The sequence below is a fragment of the Sander vitreus genome, chromosome 13, assembly GCF_031162955.1.
Source record: "Sander vitreus isolate 19-12246 chromosome 13, sanVit1, whole genome shotgun sequence".
Classification (NCBI taxonomy): Eukaryota; Metazoa; Chordata; class Actinopteri; order Perciformes; family Percidae; genus Sander; species Sander vitreus.
In genome coordinates, this window is record NC_135867.1 from 17,235,275 (window position 1) to 17,257,349 (window position 22,075).

At 40.8% G+C, this 22,075-nt stretch overlaps 2 protein-coding genes across 2 annotated transcripts; one reads left to right on the forward strand and one right to left on the reverse strand.

Annotated features, from left to right (window-relative positions):
- Positions 1–2,423: 2,423 nt before the first annotated feature.
- On the forward strand, positions 2,424–3,253 carry gsx1 (GS homeobox 1). Its single transcript, XM_078266612.1, has 2 exons — positions 2,424–2,796; positions 2,901–3,253. Exons 1-2 carry the CDS (start codon positions 2,424–2,426, stop codon positions 3,251–3,253), a joined length of 726 nt encoding a protein of 241 aa, XP_078122738.1.
- A 6,290-nt stretch (positions 3,254–9,543) lies between these two features.
- Positions 9,544–21,763, reverse strand: arhgap31 (Rho GTPase activating protein 31). The gene is made up of 12 exons (XM_078265871.1): positions 21,173–21,763; positions 17,866–17,968; positions 17,307–17,451; positions 15,779–15,861; positions 15,552–15,659; positions 15,178–15,317; positions 14,870–15,077; positions 14,618–14,736; positions 14,399–14,455; positions 13,674–14,318; positions 13,421–13,569; positions 9,544–13,180 (listed from the first exon to the last, which is right to left on the reverse strand). The coding sequence occupies exons 1-12, from the start codon at positions 21,270–21,272 to the stop codon at positions 11,183–11,185; spliced, it is 3,855 nt and encodes a 1,284-aa protein (XP_078121997.1). The 5' UTR covers positions 21,273–21,763; the 3' UTR covers positions 9,544–11,182.
- Between the last annotated feature and the right edge of the window lie 312 nt (positions 21,764–22,075).

Sequence of the window (22,075 nt, forward strand, 5' to 3'; positions counted from 1 at the left end):
TAGTGCAAAAAAACATGTGTTAGAGTTGTTATAATGTGAGTGGGCTATTTCCCTCGATTATTTATCTCAGTAACAAGTGATTATGGAGAATGAGATTCTTTGCACTTCTGGCCCGCGCCTCCAGAGGGAGGTCAAAACTATTTGTCAGTCTCCAGTTGGGATTGCAAATTAGGATGAGCCTCCCTGCGTGACGACCCATGAAACCTCTATTCCTATCCACGGGGTGACTGCTGTACATAATTTGAAAATTAGGGCCTTTGATAACATCTTTATGTTAAGCAATACATCAAGCTGCCACCACCATGCAGCCTATCTGCCGCTGTAAAAAGCAGGATTTCAGGCATGATTCTTTTTAAATGTGCAATGTTTAGGCCCAGGGCTGAAAGGAATACACATTTTGCCTACTTATTTTTGTATTTTAGCACATAATCGGGCACACTCTTTATGAGAATAATAGTGCTTTTAACGGATGATGAATACACGTCATTAACGTATTACTTCATTAAGAGTCGGAATAAAAGCGATAGATTTGTATTTACAGGTTTCACAGAGTGCAACAAGATTGACAGACTAGTTAATGGCTAATTCCTGGCAGGAAATGAAAGGATAGACTAATAGAAAAAGGGAAATGGCTCTCGCAGATATAACAGTCATTCGGACAGATATTTTGTCTCTTTAAAGGGTTTAACTGCTCCTAATTTGTATCTACTTTAATGGCGAGGCGTAATTACAGCCTTAATGGAAGATTAGCGGTGTGAAGCTGAGCATATTAGGCCTCTTAAATGAGGAGAAAACAGATAGCATCACACCCTCATGTGGGTATGTTTTAGAGCTGAAGAGCTAATTCGCTGGACGTGACAATTGATGGGAAATATGCCTAAAACAGACGACATAGAAACCTAAACAGACGTCAGTATCCAAATAATTAAATAGGCTAACCTCAAGGCTACTACACAGAAAGACAGGAAGCAAACAACAGGTTAAACTCTAGATATTCAATACATTAAATGTATTTGACAAGCTTGGCATCATCAAACATAACGCCCCGAGGCATTGGGTTCTGTTTATGAATGCCATATGTATCCTTAATTGTAAGATATCAACAGATTATCTGTGTTGAAAAAAGATGAAAACTCGGAGGAAGAGAAATCACATTCCACTATTTACTCACACATTACGGGTCCCGTCCCTTTGAAGGTCTTGTTCAGAGAGCCTTAAAGTGAAAGAAAATGTTTTCCTATTACTTAATTCAATCAGAGCGCGAGGCGGGGGCTTCACGCGCCGCGCATTGGGCTCCTCTATGACAGAGTCGCCTTTGTTGCGTCTATCCGCCGCTGTCACACACTTTAATTCGACTCTCTTTCTCTCTCATTGAAACCCCTCCACAATGACATTCAATAAGGGCCGCAGAGTGAAAACCTGGTTATTTTTACATATTCTTTCCCCCGACTCGGCAGGGGCCCGAGCAAAGGAATTAATCACTGCTCTTTAACAGCACTGCCTTCAGGCAATGACTTGTCCCTTTTTTTGTGCCCAGAAATGACACATTAACCTTAAAATGGATATGCGTAAACTTTACATTCAGCTGTTGCATTAATGTCTGCGCTCAACACTATCAGAAAAGTTGCCACACAAGTGCAGAAGACCTGTCACACGAATAATTAACCACAGCTATATACATACATAAGCTACATACATAAATTCAGAATGGTATGCGTTTATTCAGAAACATAACGTGGCGAAAATTAACATATACACATGCAGCTGATAACACATTTGACCTTCTCGTAATCTCACCAAATACAGCATAATGGACCTTTAATCTTAAAGAAGCGATGGAAAATGATTCTGTAATCTACCTACTGTTATTCAAATGTAGCCTAATAAATGAACAGCAGTTGTAAATATCTCTGAGAGTTTATCCTCCTCGACCTGGTTTCCTACACAGACACAAATAACTTGTATACACACCTAGGGTGCTTCATGTCTAGGACAAATCTTATATATAATACATATACTGGCTTTCAAAATGTGACAGGAACGTTTTCTCTCGCAAATTTAAGCTGTTCTCTATGATAAAATGAGAGTGATGATAAAAGGGAGAATGGGCAGTGCCGCCTCTTGCGGCGTGGGTGGGGCTGACAAGAATAGACTACATTATGCAGTTCATTTAGTTAACAAGTGAAATAATGGGGAAGCGTGCAGTGGGAATGCCGAGAGAAAGGCACAAAACCCTATTGAGAGCTCTTGGCCGCTTACAGCGTAACCGTCACATGGCCGAACCGAGTCCACGGCGGCTATTTAAGGAGCGGCGCTGCGCCTTCAGCACCACTTCGCTGTCCACAGTCCCGACGAGAGCACGCTGACACAACCACGCGCCGGATTCAACTTCAACCACACTGCCGAGCAACACGTTTGCAAATATGCCGAGGTCTTTTCTCGTGGATTCCTTGATTTTAAGGGAGGCCAACGACAAAGGGAACGAGAACAACCCACCTTTATTCCCTTACGCCGTGCACTCGCCGCACCACCCGCACGGGCTGCCGGGCTCCTGCCACTCAAGGAAAGCCGGGCTGCTGTGCTTCTGTCCGCTGTGCATGACCGCGTCCCAGCTCCACCCGTCACCACCGACCCTGCCGCTCCTCAAGGCGTCTTTTTCTCCCTTCAGCTCACAGTACTGTCACTCAGCTCTGTCGAGGCAACACTCTTCATCCAACAGCCTCAGCCACGGACCGGGGATATACCAAGCTGCGTACTCAGTCCCAGACCCGCGACAGTTCCACTGCATCTCCATCGGTGAGTAGAGGCTCATATATAACGTTTGATCAAATTAATCAAGGCACATTTCACGTGTTTTCATGATATCACTGTAGCTGACAATCTCTATTTACTTTTCACAGAAAACAGCAACAGCAAACTTCAGAGCAGCAAGCGCATGCGCACGGCCTTTACCAGCACACAACTTTTGGAGCTGGAGCGAGAGTTCACCTCCAACATGTACCTCTCCAGACTGAGGCGCATCGAGATCGCCACATACCTAAACTTGTCCGAGAAACAGGTGAAAATCTGGTTCCAGAACCGCAGAGTGAAGCACAAAAAGGAGGGCAAGAGCAGCGGCCAAAGGACTGGATCACATAACTGCAAATGCTCGTCCCTGTCAACCGCGAGATGCTCGGAGGAAGAGGAGGATGACATTCCTATTTCTCCCTCCTCGTCCGAAAAGGAGGACGTGGACCTGTCCGTCTCCCCATGAACTCTCCCACTGCCTCCCCTCTGAAATATTTTGGTCCTCATGATTTTGAATACAGCCAAAAAAAGACTGTTCCACTTGTTCAGTCGCCTGTACATAGAAAGAGAATATTTAATCAGGGGACAGCCCTGAATTATTGTATAGCTGTATACATGTTGTACGTTTTGTATGTAGTTTTTTTCTGAAAACGATCCATTTGTTGTTGCCAATCCGATGAGTATGGGTGGCATATTTGTAAAGGCAATCCCAAAAAAACAATAGCAACATTGTTTATTAGTAATTTGGGGGAGACGGTATTTTGTATACATGGTGACTATACTGGTTAGATTCATTCTATGTGGATGGAACTGTGACTTCAAATATGAAAAGTTGGAGGGAAATTCCCTCAATGTCACATTGCTGAGATCACTCTGAAATTATATCTTCAGTGTAATTGAAAAAATATTTATTTATTTAAAAATGTTGATACTTAAATAAAAATATTTCTGAGCGACAGACTATGTTGTGGTGTGAGTTAAATATTTGGTCTTTGCGCACCACTGAGTGCGCACAGAGGCGCACGTAAACTCAAGGTTAATATCAGCAGTTTGGACATTATATATTCTGTATGTAGGCCTATTTAACATGCTGTGAGAAGACAGGATCAGATCCTGTAAAATACTGTGTGATAGTATTTAGTCAAAATAGTAACATGAATTACATCTCCACACATTTATACTCTCCCTGGCTGCGCTGTATGTGGCAACATGGGCAGTGCATTTTTTCAAACGTAAGACTCATTTTCTTTGCAATTAAAATTATTATTATTATTATTCATCTTTTACATGAAGGTACAGGTGCTGTGCATCAGGGATGTTTGGTGTATGAGAAAAAGACTAAAAACGTATTTGACAAGGTTTAAGTTTGGCTCAGAACCAAAAAGAAATTGGTAAGGAACCGAGTAATGTTGGTGTTGTTGAGATTCCCAGCCGGCACAGCACACTACAGACAAACAACATGCACTTATAGAAGAAGCTTATTAGGCAACATGAGCTGAACCCTGGGAGAGTAAATCAAATGCTCAATAATCTTTATCACTCAGAGGGGATAAAGACGTTTGTATGGGGTCCTTTTATGCGCTATCCCTGGGGGACACTCGACCCAGATATCACTGCCTGGCCCTTTGGAGCTCTTTTCAAGTTTCATCCTAGCTGAAATGATCCGTCTCGTTTGACTGAGTTAATAATCGCTGTGGGTGTATAATGGTGCATCAGGAGTGTGCATATCTTAAGATATCGATCTAACATGAAAATAAATGAGGAAAAGACGCAGTTTGGTGTCCACGACCCATATTGTTCTTACTGTTAGCGCACCAGTGTGGTCAAGTTGATTGTCGCTTTTATGAGCTCCAGGTGTGTTCAAGACATAACACAAGCATTTTCAACTCAGCCAATATGATGTTCAATTACAAAAACATAATTATTAATTAGCACATATTGTGATTTTTATGGCAACTCATTATAGCCACAAAATTAAATAATGTGCCAAGTCAAATAATACGCAGCATCCTCAAACATAAATTTAGTCTTTTAGGCCGAATTCCTCTGTTGGATAATCTGATTAAAAATAGCCAAAAATGAATGTATATATGTATATGTTTTACTCAAGTTAAAAATATGTCATCTGATCACTGAAACCATATCCAAAAAGACCAAACCAGGAGTTTAGCGTTTTGTTCGCCTAATTACGCACCGCTACAGCTGCTCTCTGACTGAAGCTTTGGTTCTCAAAATTATATTTATTATGTTGAATAGGCTTTAAATTATATTTGCTTCCTTGGAAACGTACGTCTATACTCTTTTAAAGGGAGTAAAAACTCTTAAATTACGTACAACACATTATCTGCATCAGTGTGCCTTTTTGGGATGTGAAGTTTCAATTGTAAACTTTCACTTAATTGTTCACTTAACCATTTTAACAAAACTCCAATATTTGCATTTGTTAAGATGTGGGATTAGACTATTTTGTTAATTGCACCATAGAGCCCCATTTTGCTCACAACGTCCTCTGCAAAGCGCCCTTTATCCATTCAATAGCCCGGGGGTATGCGCCCTGGGGGAGCTTATACGCTCGGTGCTCCAAATGCTCAATTTATTTATTCTTAATTTTGTGCCGATCAATTCATTGAAGCAAAAAGGACTACGGTGTCTTTTTAAAAAGAAGAAAAGGGAATTGTGGACGTAACCTTGACGGAGCTGAGGAGAGGGCTCCCCTGACGCTGGAGAGCCGCTTGAGTCAACAGGCGCCCATCTAGCAGACTCGCCCTTGTCTTTATTCTGGCTAATTTTTTATTTACGGCTTTTCTTTGACATGTCTCTTATCTATCAGATTAAAAGAACAGCTTGTAACAAATCAGTCTGCACGATTTACAACAGCATTAAAAGGGGACAAAGGGAGCAGGCAGTCAGTACCTGAGAGTCTGGTAGACGGCGCGGCGCTGCAGCTGATTCGATGGTTTGAAAATACGCACGAAACAAAATACTTGAATCCTGAAAAAGAGCCTTTGTACGTTTCTTTAGAAATCAAGCAATTCTGCATGACAAAGGACAATTAATAAGCCGTCTTTTCACGACCAGCAGCTGGTTTCCCCGTCAAGGAAAGTTGGAAAAAATTCAGACTGAATGCGCGCAAAAGCCCTTTGCGCGCAGACAGCAACCCAAGGTGACCCATTTGGCACAGTTAAAATAACCAAGCCGAGGTAAAAGCGAGGGAACTGTCAAAAACATTTAAGCTGAAATATCTTGAAATTGCAAATCCCTTTATGTGGAGGGACGCTGCCGATGTGGGTTAGTCGTACAAAGGAGGTGGTTAAGTTGGAGAGGCTTTGGAAACGGACACGTGGCTTCTCAATGAGAGCTCTTTTAGACCCGCGTGGCTTGCTGTGGCACTGCACATTCAACTACTTTAAACTTATCCAGCCTAATACACATGTGTAGTAAACTTAACATGTTAACCTACCAACTTTAACTAAATAGTTTATAAACTTTTAAACACGTCAGCACATTTATAACGTGTTTGTTTACTCAAGTTGAAAGGATAAACACCATTGCTGCTCCAGGCTTCCAACCTCGCTTGTAAATGTAAAGTACTGAGTTATTGTTGGAAGAGGGGAGGCTAGTTTCAAGAGCATGTTTTTTTGTAACAAGCATGTTATAGCTTAATGCACTTTAATCTTCACATTTCATGACTTTATGGTGTTTGGGGGCGTTTTTGTTATTTTGGATGCAGCTGTTTTTCGACCAATAATTTGGAAGAAAATAGATTACTGATATAAATGAGTATTTTTGTGGATGAATTGAAAATGGCAAAGGTTTTACTTTTGCATTAACATCGGAAAGGCAGCTAAATATGAATTTAGTTTATAGTCTGTATAAAAAGGTATTTTCTTCTATATTTTGGCAAAGCTTCATCCAAACAACTCGACCTGCACCGTTGGACTGGAAACAGTTTCAGTTGCTCCCGATTGTTTTTTTTTTTTTTTTATGTTTTAAGGACTGTGTTTAAAGTGCATTGAACAGCAACATGTTTCTTTATGGAGCTGTTAGTGGTGGTAATGTAGTTTTAAGCCTGCTGAAGTGGCACGGTAAAGAAACCAGCTCGTTTCTGCTGCAACATTTGAACCCATTCAGCTGTACACAATCTGTTTAATATAGTTTAACAGCTAATCAGTAATGTAAGATGAAGGACTGGCACGCAGCTTCACTTTCTTCACATTCCCCCCTCTCTAATTGAATATTCAACACGCGCACCGTGCTCTGTTTGCCTTTTTTTCAGTGTGCTTGAGAACACGCCTTTTTAATTCTCGGCCCATATACAAGTAGTGTCAAAGGTCGAGAAATAATGAACTGCGCAGACATGGAAATAACCTCTGCGAGCGCCACCGCTGAAGTGAATGCTTATGAATGGGATTTTGGTCAAAATATTTGATGGTATACATTTGGATAAAATTACAGTGGACTTTTTTCCAACATCGTTTAACCTCGTTTGTCACCTTCAATCAGTCCACATGTGAACATGAATATTAGATTAGCCGAGACAGCTGGGAGTGAGAGGCCTACCTGATCACTGAAGTAAAAAAAACAAGCACAACAAAAATGTAATTAAAAACATATTTGGACTGTAACCACTAATTTGAAAATAAGTATATGTCATGAAAAATGTATAGTTGTTACTCACCATGTCATCTGTAATAGGCCTAGTGGTATTTTGATAATTTGAAAGAAACACTTGTTGTGCATCATGGCTCTTGAGTGCATCTAACCTACTGCATTGCATTTTGTATCTGTATTATAGAAAATATGATTTATGCAGTTGAATCGCTCCGTAGCGTGACAGTGACTGGACTTTATTCTGGTTTTGCCGTATTGAATCAGTTTAAAGTGAGGATTTATTTTTGAAAAGTACGACAGAAAGGCAAGAGCAAGTTCTTTGGCGAAGGAAAGCTACTGTACACGCACGCACTCCCACACAACCCACGCGTACACGCATACACACATAGAAGCAAAACATAGTGGGGCATGGTTCACAGGGCGACGGTGCTTTCATCTGTAGATAAAGACAGGGTAACTGTCTCCTCTCGGCCACAGTAGGCTATATGTGGAGCAATTGGAGCACTTCAATGTACCCGAAGCACGCAGACTTTCACTGTCTGTCTGTTTATCCTGCAGTTTAGTGGCTCGCTCAGATGTGCAGTGTGGAGCAGGAGCGTCATCTGGTGGCAAAGACCAGAGCTAGTTAGAACTTATGCTTTAAAGGTCCCACGACATGGTGCTCTTTGGATGCTTTTATATAGACCTTAGTGGTCCCCTAATACTGTATCTGAAGTCTCTTTCCCGAAATTCAGCCTTGGTGCAGAATTACAGCCACTAGAGCCAGTCCACAATGAGCTTTCCTTAGGATGTGCCATTTCTGTGTCTGTAGCTATTGAGGAGGAGAGAGGGGGGGGGCAAGGTGGAGAGTGGGGGTGTGGCCTTGACCAACTGCCACTTTGCTCGTTTGAAAGCCATGATGTCTCTCTCTTTCTCATGGGTGGGCCAAATTCTCTGGGCGGGCAAAGCAGAGAAAGGGGAGTTAATCTTGCTCCTTATGAGCTCATAAGGAGCAAGATTCCAGATCGCCATCTGAGCTTTCATTTTCTCAAAGGCGGAGCAGGATACCCAGGGCTCGGTTTACACCTATCACCATTTCTAGCCACTGGGGGACCATAGGCAGGCTGGGGGACCTCATATTAATGTTAAGCAACCTCATAAAGTGAAATTTTCATGCCATGGGACCTTTGACAAAGTTTCAACCCTTTGTTATTAATAGTTTAACTTACAATTTCACTACAGTATTATTTTATTTAAATAACAAAATATCCCAGATAGTAACATAACAGCTGCTATATAGGTCCCAACCACACCACATGTAACTGGGTGCAGGCACATCTGATCTCCCAAGATCTCCAAAGGACTCCATCAGTTCGGGGGGCCCCTTGAATACTCCTCATTCACACAACAGCAGCACAGCCTCTTTTATATTTCCCCTCTCAGAGAGGTGCTTTCTGAAGGACTGAAGTTCTCAGAACACTCAAGGCATTTCCATCTGTAAAGTAAACTGTGAAATGTAGCATATGATATTATAAATTGTTAGACAGTTATTAACAGTTGAACTAACAAACCGGTCAGTCACGTAATAGCACTATTTTGACGTCTTTGAACATGTATAACTTGTGAGACGATGTTTCCATATGTGTTGGCTAAAACACTTCAAAGGGAGAGAGAAGCGAAGCTCAAGTGCGAAGTGCTTGAGCAAAGATTTGAATAGAGGGAGTTGGAGGAAGAAAAGACAAATGTCCAGAGCAAAGTTTATAGCTAGAGTGTTTTCTATTGTACAGTATAGAGCCTGTTTCATAAAAATGCCAAACAAAGGTGCTCCACACTGATGTGATAGTACAGTAATCTTTCATTCTGACTACAAAGACATTCAGGGATGCCATTAGTGTAATATTAATTTCAATTGACACTGATGACACCTGATACCTCTTGTTGTCATGATTCTCACCCAGTCCTTGTCCTCTCAGATGGCGTTTAACCCCTGGGTAACACATACCCAGTAGTCCAACAAACTGCTAAACATCTGCTTGTCAAAGTGGAAACCTCAAGTAACATGAACAAAATAGATTCTCATTTTTACCTGACTTGGATTTTTGTTAGAATTTCACTGCTTGACACTGTATGCATTAATGAAAGCTACGTGTTAGCAGAACCACTGACTCATGTGATTGCAGAACCTTTTATTCTCATAACTTTCTGTTGTAACAAAACTCATCAAATGTCTTATGTACATTATTTAGGATGTTGCCATCAGATAATTAAGGCAAAACCCTCATCTTAAAATTCTCAGTTCAGTTGTTCTTCTGATGAATATAGATGCTTAAGTCAATCATTTTCAGTATCAACAAGTATACAAAAGTTACAAAACAAATAAAAAAAACCCACTAATATCTCATTTCTCAAAAATTGTTTTGAATACAACGCTGTAATCATTCATTCAGTCCATCCAAAATACAGTTTAAAAAAAACTGTGACCTCCATAACATCTGCATCTTTAGAATATACACCGCAGCCTCCTTTAACATCCAAACTATGTTATGTTCATGGGCGCTAAAGCTGAATACATCAGATCCCGTGTTTGTTAAATGCCAAAAAAAATAGAGACAGAAACCTGGAGATACCATCATCTGAATTTGACTCAAACACGTGGAATACAGTCAGCGTGCACAAAGTCAACCTCCAGTTTACTGTCAGCGGAGCAGCTCCAGGGTTTTCATAACATCCCATACTCTTTTCTACAATGCTGGTTCTCATTGTTGTCAAAAACATAATAATATACAAAGTAATTAAAGTAAAGGTACACATGAATTAAAGTTCTTCTGTGGGTAAATACTATCAATTAAGTTTGCGATATATTTAAATTTTTAAATATTAGTTTTTAAAAAATCACCTCGACATCAGCTTATCAGGGAGCCAATAACCACATACGGTATATACGTTTCAAGTTTCCTTCATATCATGTGTATGTTAATAAAGGAATAAATAAACACATCATCTACATGATCAAATTCATGGCTGTTAAAACTGTTTCATTTAACAGTTACATTGTCGGTTCTTCAGTTAAATTTTGTTGTGAACTTTCATACACACTTCCTGTAGTCAGAGCCTTTAATAGTGGAAACATTTAGTTCAGACATTAATATTCATGTGAAGAGGTCGCAATCTGATACAATACAAACTCATGGTTTACACACATGGGATGTGTTTGTTTAACATTACTTTATTCCGATTCTTTTAACAACTGAGGGTGCCATAGCAGAATCCAGTATATCTCGAAATATTGTTGGCACATAAAAAAAATATGAAGCCCCTGAATTGACACAAGCAACTTTGTCCTGTGTTTAAAGTCTTCTATGATAATAAACTGAATATTATTTGGGTTTTCGACTGTTGTTATGACAAAACCAGCCATCAGCTTGGGCACTGTGACACTGAATTATCTCTCTCTTTTTGTTGTTGCTATTTTCTGATATTTTATAATGTAGACCAAACAATTAATCAATTCTTTTGACAAAATAATTGGCAGATTAATGTATAATCAAAAAAAGAAAAGTCATTAGTTGTAGCCCTAGATCTCAGTCAAGCTTAAATGGCTTTCACATACTTCATGGCTTCCTCAACTCTTTTTCAAATACTTCAGAATATTTACAAAGCCTTCATCCTTCAATACATGCTTTAATCATAGCACACAAAATACTATGATTTACATTAGGCTATCATATCATGCTCCTTTCAGTTTCCTTGCATACTGTATATATTTACACATAGCCTGTCTCATTGTCAGTGACTGCACCTCCAGTCACTCAATCTGTCTGTGGCTCCTGCTGTCAAATATCATCGACCTCCTCTGCGGCTGGTAGAAGCAGCTGGTTGATGTTTCCAGCCTCTGTCCACTTTTTGGAATAGTCATTTTGTTTTGAAGGGCGATCCCCTCCGGCGTCCTGAAATTCTCTGTCATCTCTTTAGAAAAGACGTTCACTGCTGACGTGTCGTTCAGGCTCTTAATGGAAGAAAGGAGCCTGCTGTCGTCTCCTGGCGGAGGATAGTCCATGATGGGAAAAGGAGGGCTAAGCAGGATGAGACTTTGAGGTCTCTGCCTGTTCCTAAAGGACGGCCTTTGTAAGAGGTTCCCTCTGTTAGGTCTGGGGCAATCTACAAACACTTCCAGACTTGGCGGGTGTCTCCTTGTGATGACCGGTAGCTCTGGAGTAGATGTTGTCTTCACAGACTCAGCAACATGTGGGTGTTTTTGGTGTTTAGGGGCAGGCTCTTTATTCTCCAGTTCCTCCTTTAGATCTGACAACAACGGAGGAGGTGCAACATTGGTTTTCTCTGCACACATTTTAGGATGTTCTTTTTCTTGTTCCTTCGCTGTGTCAAAATCCTTCTCATGTCTCAAGGGAGGAATCTGACTGTACTGCACCTTCGGGGGGACAACTGGCACAGCTTTGGCCTGGCATGTTTTTATCATGAAGGCTGTTCTCACCGATGAAACGCTGACTGGGGCTGAATTTCGACGAAGAGGCGCCTGCCGATCACTCAGAAACAACTCCAACTCGGAGGGCAGCCTGGTGTTTACAGATTCAGAGGAGGTCAGTAATCCTCTCTGACAAGAGGAAAACTCTGATGAATTATGGTTCTGCTGATTAGAAATGTCTCTAATGCATCGATGCCCCAGGTCTAAATTAAGTGAATATGGTCTGTGTTTAGAAAAGCAATTTTCCTCTCTTTTCTCTGCCTCATAAGACATCTGTCTGTAAAACCTCTGAGATGACACTGTATTCTTCTGTTTTGTTGTGCTGCATTTTGCTGTGTGAGGTTGTGTTGTGTTACTGCTGTTCACACTGACCCCTGAAGGCAAATACATCCATTTCATTTCTGGTTTGCAGCTGGTAGTCTGAGGGATGTTTCCTGAGGAGTGTACAGTGCTCTTAATGAGAGACTGTTTGTTTTTATCAACTGAAAGAGATGAAATCTGAGTTTCCCCACAAGAGCTGAAAGGTGATAGCTGGTTAAACAACTCCTCCACGTCAGGTGAGTGGAGAGGACTGGTAACCCACTGCTTGTTGGAGCTAAAATCCTCCCAGGGTTCCACCAAGTCCAGCTCCTCCGAGTTTCCTCCACATCCTTCATCGTTGTCGAGGTTTTGCAGCTCCAAGGGGTGACTCCTCTCCTCCAAACACACTGACAGTCTCTGAATAACCTCCACGTCCGGAATCACATTCTTCATCGCTCCATCACAGGAGACGTTTTTGTCTCCTTGAGGAACATCGCGTTTCTCATCGTTTTTATCGGTATCATCTGCTCCTGAGAAGCCTTCAACAGTTGGAGTATCCTCTATCATCAAATGATTCATAACTTTATCTAAACAGGTTTCCTTTAAAGGAAGTTGACCCTGTTTGGTGTCATCTTTGTTTAAGGGTGAGATTTTTAGATGCAGCTTCTTGTCTTTCTTATCCACCATGTCAGCAGCGTGGGTCTTTTCTGTGTTTTTGTGAAGAGAAGATGAGATGTCCGACTCTGAAGGCTGTTTCTTTGCAGAGTCCGATCCAGTGGTGATTACATGATCAGTCAGAGAGGTATTTGAAGAATGCTCCCTAAATAACAACGACAGAGACGGAGAGCTGCGGCTTCGTTTTGACTTAACATCCATCGTTAACCTCATGCCCTCGCAGGTGCTCTTCGAGCCGAAAACAGGTTTAAAAGTCTCATCCAGCAGGTCAATTTCAGGTTCAGTTATCTTCAGTTCTTGGTGGAGGTCAGACCACAGTTCTTTCCCAGTAGAAGATCCCTTGTCCTGAAAGAGAAAGTATAAAAACAGAAAAGATTAAATGTAACCGAAATGATTCCACTATTCATTTATAAACCAAACAAACAGAATCACACCGATGTGCTGGTTGGAATAGTTTTAGTCTGTTTATCTTAAAAAAAAAAACATAAACTTAATTTGATTATTAAATCAGAAAACTTAAGCCCTAATGAAAGATAGCATCTGCAATTATGCTCAGGTGGAAGCACAACTATGTACATGACTTACCAGTTGCATAGTTATCTGCTGGTTGTGCACTTCTTTTCCAGGAGATGGTGCTGCATCTTTGCCTTCTCTTGCATTTGCAGGGGACGCTGGTTCCAGTTCAGAAGTATTCATCCCTCCTTGACCTTCTTGCACCATTTCTTTGCTTGCATCTGAATACAAAAATTAGTTATTTTTCATGACATTCTATTACACATATTTGACTTATGTAACATAACAAGTCATTTTAAAATGGGATAAAGTAAAATGTCCTTACCCTTTGACGGGACTCTGGAAGTCATCTCCTCTCTGTTTTTCTTCTCGGTTCCTTCCTGCTTCTTGGGTTCCAGTTGGGGGAAAGTGTTGCTCTTTCCACTGTTGCTGCTCTGCTCTGAGCTCTCTTTGCAGGGTTTTAGAGTAGCTGCTTTATCTTTGGCGTGCCCCCTGCATGGCGTGCTGTTGGAGCTGATAACGGCTGACACGCGCAGCGGTACAGACACAGCAAAAGGCTCAGATATGTTGACGACTCTGCGCTGATGCCTTGGCGAGGACTCCAGTGGGAAGAAGCTTCCCGGGAAGGAGGGCCTAGAGGAGCTGTTGTGGGAGGAGCCCGAGTACAACATCCTCCTGTTTTTCGGAGAGGTGGGCTTGTAGCCACTGAGGTCATCACCTTTGAACACCTTCAGTTGCTCTGGCAGTGATTTTTGAGGAGGTGCAGAGGCACCTGGTGACCCCTTTTGGTCCATGCTAGAGCTCCAGCCACCTGTTGCCCCGTCACCTCTCATCCCTTTAAACTCCCAGTTTTGGTCGTGTTCACTCAGATCATAGAGCGAGTCAGAGCCCAGCGTTCTGGATTTTACATCTGGAGAGTAAACGCTGCCGGAACCACCAGCTGGACTGTTGTTTCCTGTTCTGTCATCATCTGCATGGTAAAATAAGCGTTAGACTATCACATTAATTTAACTCTGTGTTTAAATTAAAGTATCTAAGGTTTAGCCCCACCTGTTGGTAAGGAGCACAAGGACTCCATGCTCCTGGATGGGCGAAGAGCTGCTTTTTCTGTCAAAAAAACAATAATATTATCACACTTTGACAAAATATTTCAAGTGTCCGGAGGCTGCAAAAAATAAAAAATAAACACATCTTGAAATTTGAATTAAAAATGTGTATATTCTGTTAACATTGTTAGCTCATTGTTAACTCTCCCATTGGACACTTTACCTGTCCCTTGTGCTCTAATTAACACACTGCCGTTCCGGCTCAGTTTTCCCTTCGAGTCCACAGACCGTCCCAGGTTGAAGATGGACTTCCATTTCTTTGATTTCCCAGAGAACTTTCTCCTAACAGACAAACCGAGATGATTAGGTGCAGTACTATCCCACAGCATGTTCTGACAGTAATACATGCATAGTAAATACAGTAATCGTACATGCATCAAACACTCTCAATGAACTGAATCCAAATCAGTCATACTTGCTGTCTGATATGTCTATGACGGTGTGGTAGAGCGTGGCAGTGCTGGTATCAGGCAGACTGTTCTCTCGCTGACGTTCTTTATGCACAGGATGGTTTGGACTTAAGGAACGAGCCTGGGCTTCTTCCAGGCTCATCAGTTTCATTGGCCCACACTGGCTACTGATCGGGAGTGTGGCATACTTCTCCACACACATCAAACTCGGTCCTGGAGAAGTATATAAAGTCAGTGTTTTTCTGTGGTGAATTAGCAAATCCTTTACAAATATCCCACAAAAGAGTCTGTTTGAATGTTTTGGATGTGGTACCTTCTTTGGGTTTGATTTGCACAGAATCACTGAAGAGCTCCTCTGTGTGGTTTAGAATAAACTCAACCACTGACTGTTGTATCCGCACCTGCTGGAAAGCCATGTCTCCATTACTACATGACGCCTCAATGTCTTTAGATCTGTCAAAATAAGAGACGAAAATGAGAAATGCTTCTTTTTTTTCTTCTTTTTAATGTATGCACATTTTCCAAAAACAGTTACAGAAATCCATGACAGCATGAATACTTTGAAGTTAAAGGAGCAAAAAAGTAAACATTATTTTTTTAGACAGAAAAGTATCACTGCATTTCCTATCTTTGCAAGTTTCTTTTAAATGGATCAAGTGTTTCAGGCACCTGTGAAGCTAAACTCACCTTAATAGATTTGGAGCCCAAACCAGGGCCAGGTTACGTGTATGCATGTTTGTCTGGGAGCTTAAGGTGGCAAGGTGGGCCAAGTGCTTAGTAAGGTACTCCAGAGTCCTATGGAGAGTTGATGGACACTTTTTGTCACATTTATTACAACATTATGTAAAACCTGGCAACCAAGAATGTCAATTGTACAATTGTCTTTACTGCTGAGAGTGAAAAGGGCTGTTCACCTGAAGTGAGGAATCGGCAGTTCTTTGATGACCCCCCGAATGCGTAGAAGTCTCTCATGATCCCCCTGGACCAAGACTGTTTCCTGCATGTAAAACAGACAGATGTCCATGTCAAAAACATTGTATGTTGATGAACTGTAGGGTCAAGCTAGATCCCATACTGCATGGCCCTGCAGGCTTCCATCAAGTCTCCAAACCCAGTTATCCCTGCTCAACAAATGTAAACAGACACGCTGGAGTGCGTGCAGTCAAACTAATGTGATTGAGGCCCATACAGCTGAGCACGTTAGCTGCATTTGTCACGTATGAGTTTGTCAACATATGTAGTTGTTAAAACGTGCTCTTGCTCAGTCTTCTACCCTTATTTCTTATGGCCCGAAGCTTGAAGATTAACTTCAAAATTACATTTTACATTCTATCAGTCAACATTATGCCGGATCGATCAGGCGTTTTAATTAATAATATACACAACATCAAGCACTCAATCAGATCCTGCTCAATGCTCATGTTGACAACTTGGCAAGAAATGGAAACTGAGATTTTGTATGTTTTCATATTACACCATGTGAGGAATTGACTTTTCCTAAAACTTTGGAGTACTGGACTTTTCAGGCACAAGCAGTACAAGAATTATGAATGCCAAGGTATGCTAATGGCCCGTCAAGGTACACAGAAAGCTACACAGAAAGCATGAACCAGGTCTTCCAGTTTGGTATTCCTTCTCTCCTGCTCCGTTCTCTAAAGTCTCTTGCACATCCAGAAAATGCTTCGCTCTGGTACTAAATGTGGAGATTGTGTCACCCCAATTTTGGCCACACAGATTGCCAGTTCAATTTTGAACTGATTTCAGGATCTCATTATACTTTGAATGTTTTTGCTCTTGCTTCATTACAAACCTTAAACTCCCCCCTGTGATCCAAAAGGGCCAGAAACAAAATGTTTTAATCTTCAAATCCAGCTCTGCAGTTATATAGTGCATCCAAACAAATTGTTATTTACCAGAAAGGCACTGGCAACAGGGCAGCCCACAAAAAACACACACATAAAAAATAAAACCGATCATAATTCAGTCTCTTACAATCAGTTTTGTCATACAGTATATAGAGGGACATCTTTTTATGATTATGGGCAGCAAAACTACTTTTAATAATGAAGATGATGAATGATAATAAATCATACTTTTGTTTAATCACGTACTACAGTATGTTCTTTGCTTACAGTGTAGTTGACATCTGCAAATGGTACTGTATTCTCCAGAAAAGAGATGATAATAGCTGATCAGTAGTGAGCCAGAGAGTTGAGGTCACACTCATGAAAAATGATAATAAATAACCTCCTTATAGTGCTGACACAAATATACACAGGGACCATGTGGAATAAATGCTGCTCATTGATGTCTGGTGTTGGGGTTGCCGTTCTGTCTGTCACTAATTATGGTTTGTAAAGCATGAATCTGCCGTCAAATCACTTCTAGGCAACACAGGATTTTTTTCCCCACTTAAGCAAAACTGTAAATGTGTGTACTTACAGTGAATTTGCTGTATAGCTCATATGTGAGCAGGGGATTGGGTAGCTCCCTGAAGAACAGCTTACATAAGGAACCCACACAGTGGATGTCCTGGAGGTACACTTCCTTTGTAAGGTCAGGGCACGCCTCGGAGCAGAATTCCTGCCTGCACACACACAACATACACACACACGCACACGCACAAGCACACGCACACACACACACACACACACACACACACACACACACACACACACACACACACAGTTAGCTGAATGCTTCAATTGTTACCACCCCTACTAACTTCTTGGCTTGTTAGATTGAAGTCGACTTAACATTGTTGTGGCAAAAAAACAATGCTAAAAAAGCTCAAAAAGATTTGTGTAAATTAAAAATAACCATGACTATTTATTTGGCCTGCATGGGTAAAAAGAAGTAGCTGGACAATAACTAATTTTATGAACATGATTTGAGATAACATTTGATTTTACTGAATAATTGGAGCACACAGGAATATGATGATGTCTAATATTTTCTATGATGTGAGGTTTTTGATGCCTCACTCATGTTGCATGAGTACCTGAGACGCTGGATGTTTGAGGTGACCCCCGACAGTCTGTAGATCCCGTCCACAATCCCATGCTCCTCAATAAACTCTGCGCATTTCTTCAGAACCTGAGGAACTGAAGTTAAGAAGTTATATTAGTCATATACTTTTAGTCATACTGGACTTTATGGTCACATTAAACCTTAAAAGCAGGAGAAGGAAACAACTGTATGTAATGTTTTAGTGGTAACAATGCACATAAGGTAGACTTCATGGTATACGGTTTGTTCCACCATGTCTGTTTTCTATTCCTTAGGGCCGCTGATTGTAGGTGGACTTTGACAGGAAGTTAAAAATGGTTTGTTTGTTTCAGAGGAAGGTTGACACACCCAGTCCTTGTAGCTGGTATTACTTACGACATTTCCTCTAATAGAAAACGGCTTTTGAAATCTTACCACTGACCTACACAGCTTTCTACTACAGTACATCACCTTGTGTCCAGGCTGCACTTTAAAAAAAAAACAATTCTGAACAGATTTAACTGTGGCTTAACAGCTACGTCCCATGCTCTGATTCAGTCTGACCACAGCTTCCCTTTAGCTAATGCTGAAACTAGCAATTGACTGCAAATCAGCATAAAGTTGATTCTAAAGCTGAATCTGACGAAATTGTGATTGTATTTGGATTTCTTTTCAAACGCAGACAATTAAGATCAGCTCAGTCTTCAAACTAGTTCTCTGTAGAGTGTGCATGAAGCAACCTACTGGTACTTATGAGGAAAACTCAAATGTTGATTCATCCTGGCTCAGTATTAATGTTAATTACGTGCAACTCTTTTCAGATATAAAGAATACCGTTCAATTGGATCCAAAAGATTTTCATAGCATCTCACAAGGACCAACAGACTGACTTTTAACCTCTAAGCAGAGCGTGATATTAAATAGTAACGGGTAGCTCATTTATGTGTCAGTGCAGATTTAAAGAAGTTACTTGATATTTATATGTGGAAATCAATAGTTAATAATTAATAATATATCCCTGGGCGCCTCCCTAGGGAGGTGTTCCAGGCACGTCCAGCTGGGAGGAGGCCTTGGGGGAGACCCAGGACTAGGTGGAGGGATTATATCTCTAACCTGGCCTGGGAACGCCTCGGGATCCCCCAGTCGGAGCTGGTTAATGTGGCCCGGGAAAAGGAAGTTTGGGGTCCCCGGCTGGAGCTGCTACCCCCGCGACCCGACCCCGGATAAGCGGATGAAGATGGATGGATGGATGGAATAATAATAATATGACATAACTGTCTTCACATAGATAAAGAATAATGTGTTATAATAACAATGTTTCAGTTTCATATGCTGCCTTACATTTTCTGAACCTTATGGTTGTATGAATGAACATTATTTTATTCCATGATGTCCCAATAATTAGTCTTTCTATTACTTTTGTAGACTTTTACATTTTAACTACAATCTTGTTTCCATGTCTGTTGGTGTTAAGTACAAAATGTATCATCTTCCAAACAAAATGCATCCTCCATGAAATGAAAGATTAATTCCGGCAATGGTTCATTTCTCAGTAATCGCTGCAGACACCAATAATCTGCAATTTACATTCTCATCTATTTGACTTAATTGTACTTTCAGTGACATGCCTGTGGTCAAATAAACTCTGGAGTCTTCGTTTAGCGTCTCTCAGTCTCTACACTGAGGGAAGATCTCTGATTGATCTACAGTTTGAACTGATTTTTAGAGATACTTTATGACACAAAGTTAAATCAATGCGTGGTGGCGAGGAAAACTGAATTCAGAATATGACTCAGTCCCAACACACTGCTGCTCAGTGGTTGGCACTACAGCCCTGCAGTGTTTCTTTTGGTCAGGTTTTATCAACATATTTTATGGTAACATTGTTGTATGTTGACTTTATGGTTTAGGGCCAGATTAAGTAAAAAGCGAAAAGATTGAGTTTGTGTATTTCCTCTTCCAGATGACTCATGTTTGGGTATCAGCAGATTTGGAGTTGCTTTTCTGAAATTATTTTAGCTTTACATTGTCAACACGAAATACATGTTATAAACAACTTAACATAATCTCGATTGCTTTTGTCTGTGTGAGACAGGAGCTGTGAGTTGCATACCCTTTTTACGTGCAACGCAGAATTTGTATTGATCACTCTGTATTGCTAATTTTTATTTGAGATCTTTCAATGTTAATCTTACAAACATTAAGGATCAAGAGTATTTTCTCTTTTTAAAGACTTCTCTCACAAATAACAAGAGATTGTCAATATATCAGCGTGCAATTTTGCATTGTTGTCGTTTGTGCAGGTTGGGTAATAACATTGTGCTGGATTTTTTGGGTTCTACATTTCAACATGTGGGCATCAGGTACACTTTAATACCCTGCTAACAGACTGATTTGGTGGCGGTCACGATATCTAAATTTAACATCTACTTTGTGTCTCTGTTAGTTTGTCGGGAAATTCCGGTTGTTTCCAAAAGCAGTAACAAAGTAATGCACTAACAATATAAAAGCACAATATGTCTGCTGGACATCCATGACGGAGGGGTCTGACCCAAACCTCCTCCCTCACTTCCTGCACTGAAAGCCCCGCCTTCTACAGAGCGTCCACTCGATCAGGTCTTCCTTAAAGGTAACCTTAACACAGCTATTCATACGCCTGTGCACGTGGGATACTTGTCTTTTTTGACATATCATGGTGCTTCGGAAAAAAGAAATCACAGATGATTGTTGTATCAAATGAACATACAGTACGATCAGAAGGAAAAAATAGGGATACAATATTATAACCTTCTCAAACAAACGACCACATATTCGAATATTTGAGGATACATTTTGTTTCTCTTCTGTTTTTTTCTTGTCTCATTATTTTCTCTCATCCATAGGCAGCATCACCGCCCAGTCTTTTGTCAGAAACAAAACCATAGGAACTACAGTATAGTCACCGTAGGAAAATTGAACAAAAAATGTAAGAGCCACACCCAAAGTCACAAATGACCATTTAATGCAGCCAATGTGTGAATGAATGGCCTTGCTCTAGTAAATGTAACACACATGTATACCTACCAGCCATGTAATCTTTGAACAAACATGTATTTTGTTATATAAAGACACTTTTTTGTCTATCTTTTACTACAGGATATATAAAAACGGTTATAATAGCTATAATAATCTAGGAAATAACTAATAAACCTCAATTTCCATTATAAATGGTATCTTCTACGTATGATTCAAGTAATAAACGAAGGACATCGTGTGTAGTTTGATCATAGTTGCTTGTGAAAAAGTGTTAGATTTCCAAGAAAGCTACATAAAAGGTTTACCATCTTGTCCTGAATTCTGGAGATGTTCAATCAGGTCACAGCCGAACGCATTTTCACTTCCTTTCTTTTTGGACTTCTGCTTAGTCCCTTTATTCTTCATGTGGCTCCAGTTAGTAGTCCCGATGATTAACACAAACAGATCCTTGGACGCACAGCGATCGATCCATATGACCCTGAGAGAGGTTGAGTTTGTAGGTCAAAAAAGCAGCCACATAGAAATCCCAGATATCAGCTCCCAAAACTCTGCATCCGCTCACATTCTGACTAACCACACTGTTGGAGGCTGAGAGCAGAAGTGACGTCACATTTTGAACTTTAAGTCCTTTTAGATTGTCATAACTTGAAGTGATGATTAAAGAAAAGGAATGGTGTGAGTGTTGCTTGGCTGGGACGTGGCAGTCTGCGGTTTTATCTCTGAAGGATTTGCAGAAACAGTATTAGAATCGGTTGGTTTCCTGTTGTTTTTTCACCCCCAGCCAGTCTCTCTGTGCTCCTTTTTTTTTTATCTCCTCCTCCTTTCCTTCATTCCACACACTCTCCCCTTTTCACTGGCTTCTCTGTAGCTGAGGAAGCATATCAAGAGAAGCAAATCCCCTCAGGAACATTAGTTTTTATTTTGAATTTGATTTCCACTTTGAGATTTTTCAAATATTTTTATGTTTAGGGATGGACTCGTGGCAGTGGTGTGGCAGGGATTTTTGAAATGTTGAGACTGTGTAAAGGGGAGGGAAGTAAAGTGAGGGGAGGAGAACAGCTGACTTCTGTTTCTCTCCTGGTTTAGGAATTACTGACCTCCTTTATCCATTTTTTTCATGTGCCCAAACTTGGAGCTAACGGGAAAGCTGCTCTCTGCCTTCCTGAATGCTCCCAATGTATACAATTTCCTGTGCAAAGAGCCCGGGC

Bases quoted from the DNA above. Each gene is read 5' to 3' on its own strand.
- gsx1 (XM_078266612.1), top strand. From the start codon at position 2,424: ATGCCGAGGTCTTTTCTCGTGGATTCCTTGATTTTAAGGGAGGCCAAC. The intron at 2,797-2,900 runs GTGAGTAGAGGC...TACTTTTCACAG, and splicing joins GTTCCACTGCATCTCCATCG to AAAACAGCAACAGCAAACTT.
- arhgap31 (XM_078265871.1), bottom strand. From the start codon at position 21,272: ATGAAGAATAAAGGGACTAAGCAGAAGTCCAAAAAGAAAGGAAGTGAA. The intron at 14,319-14,398 runs GTGGGGCTAAAC...TTTACCATGCAG, and splicing joins CTTGTGCTCCTTACCAACAG to ATGATGACAGAACAGGAAAC. The intron at 13,570-13,673 runs GTAAGGACATTT...TTTTGTATTCAG, and splicing joins TTCCAGAGTCCCGTCAAAGG to ATGCAAGCAAAGAAATGGTG.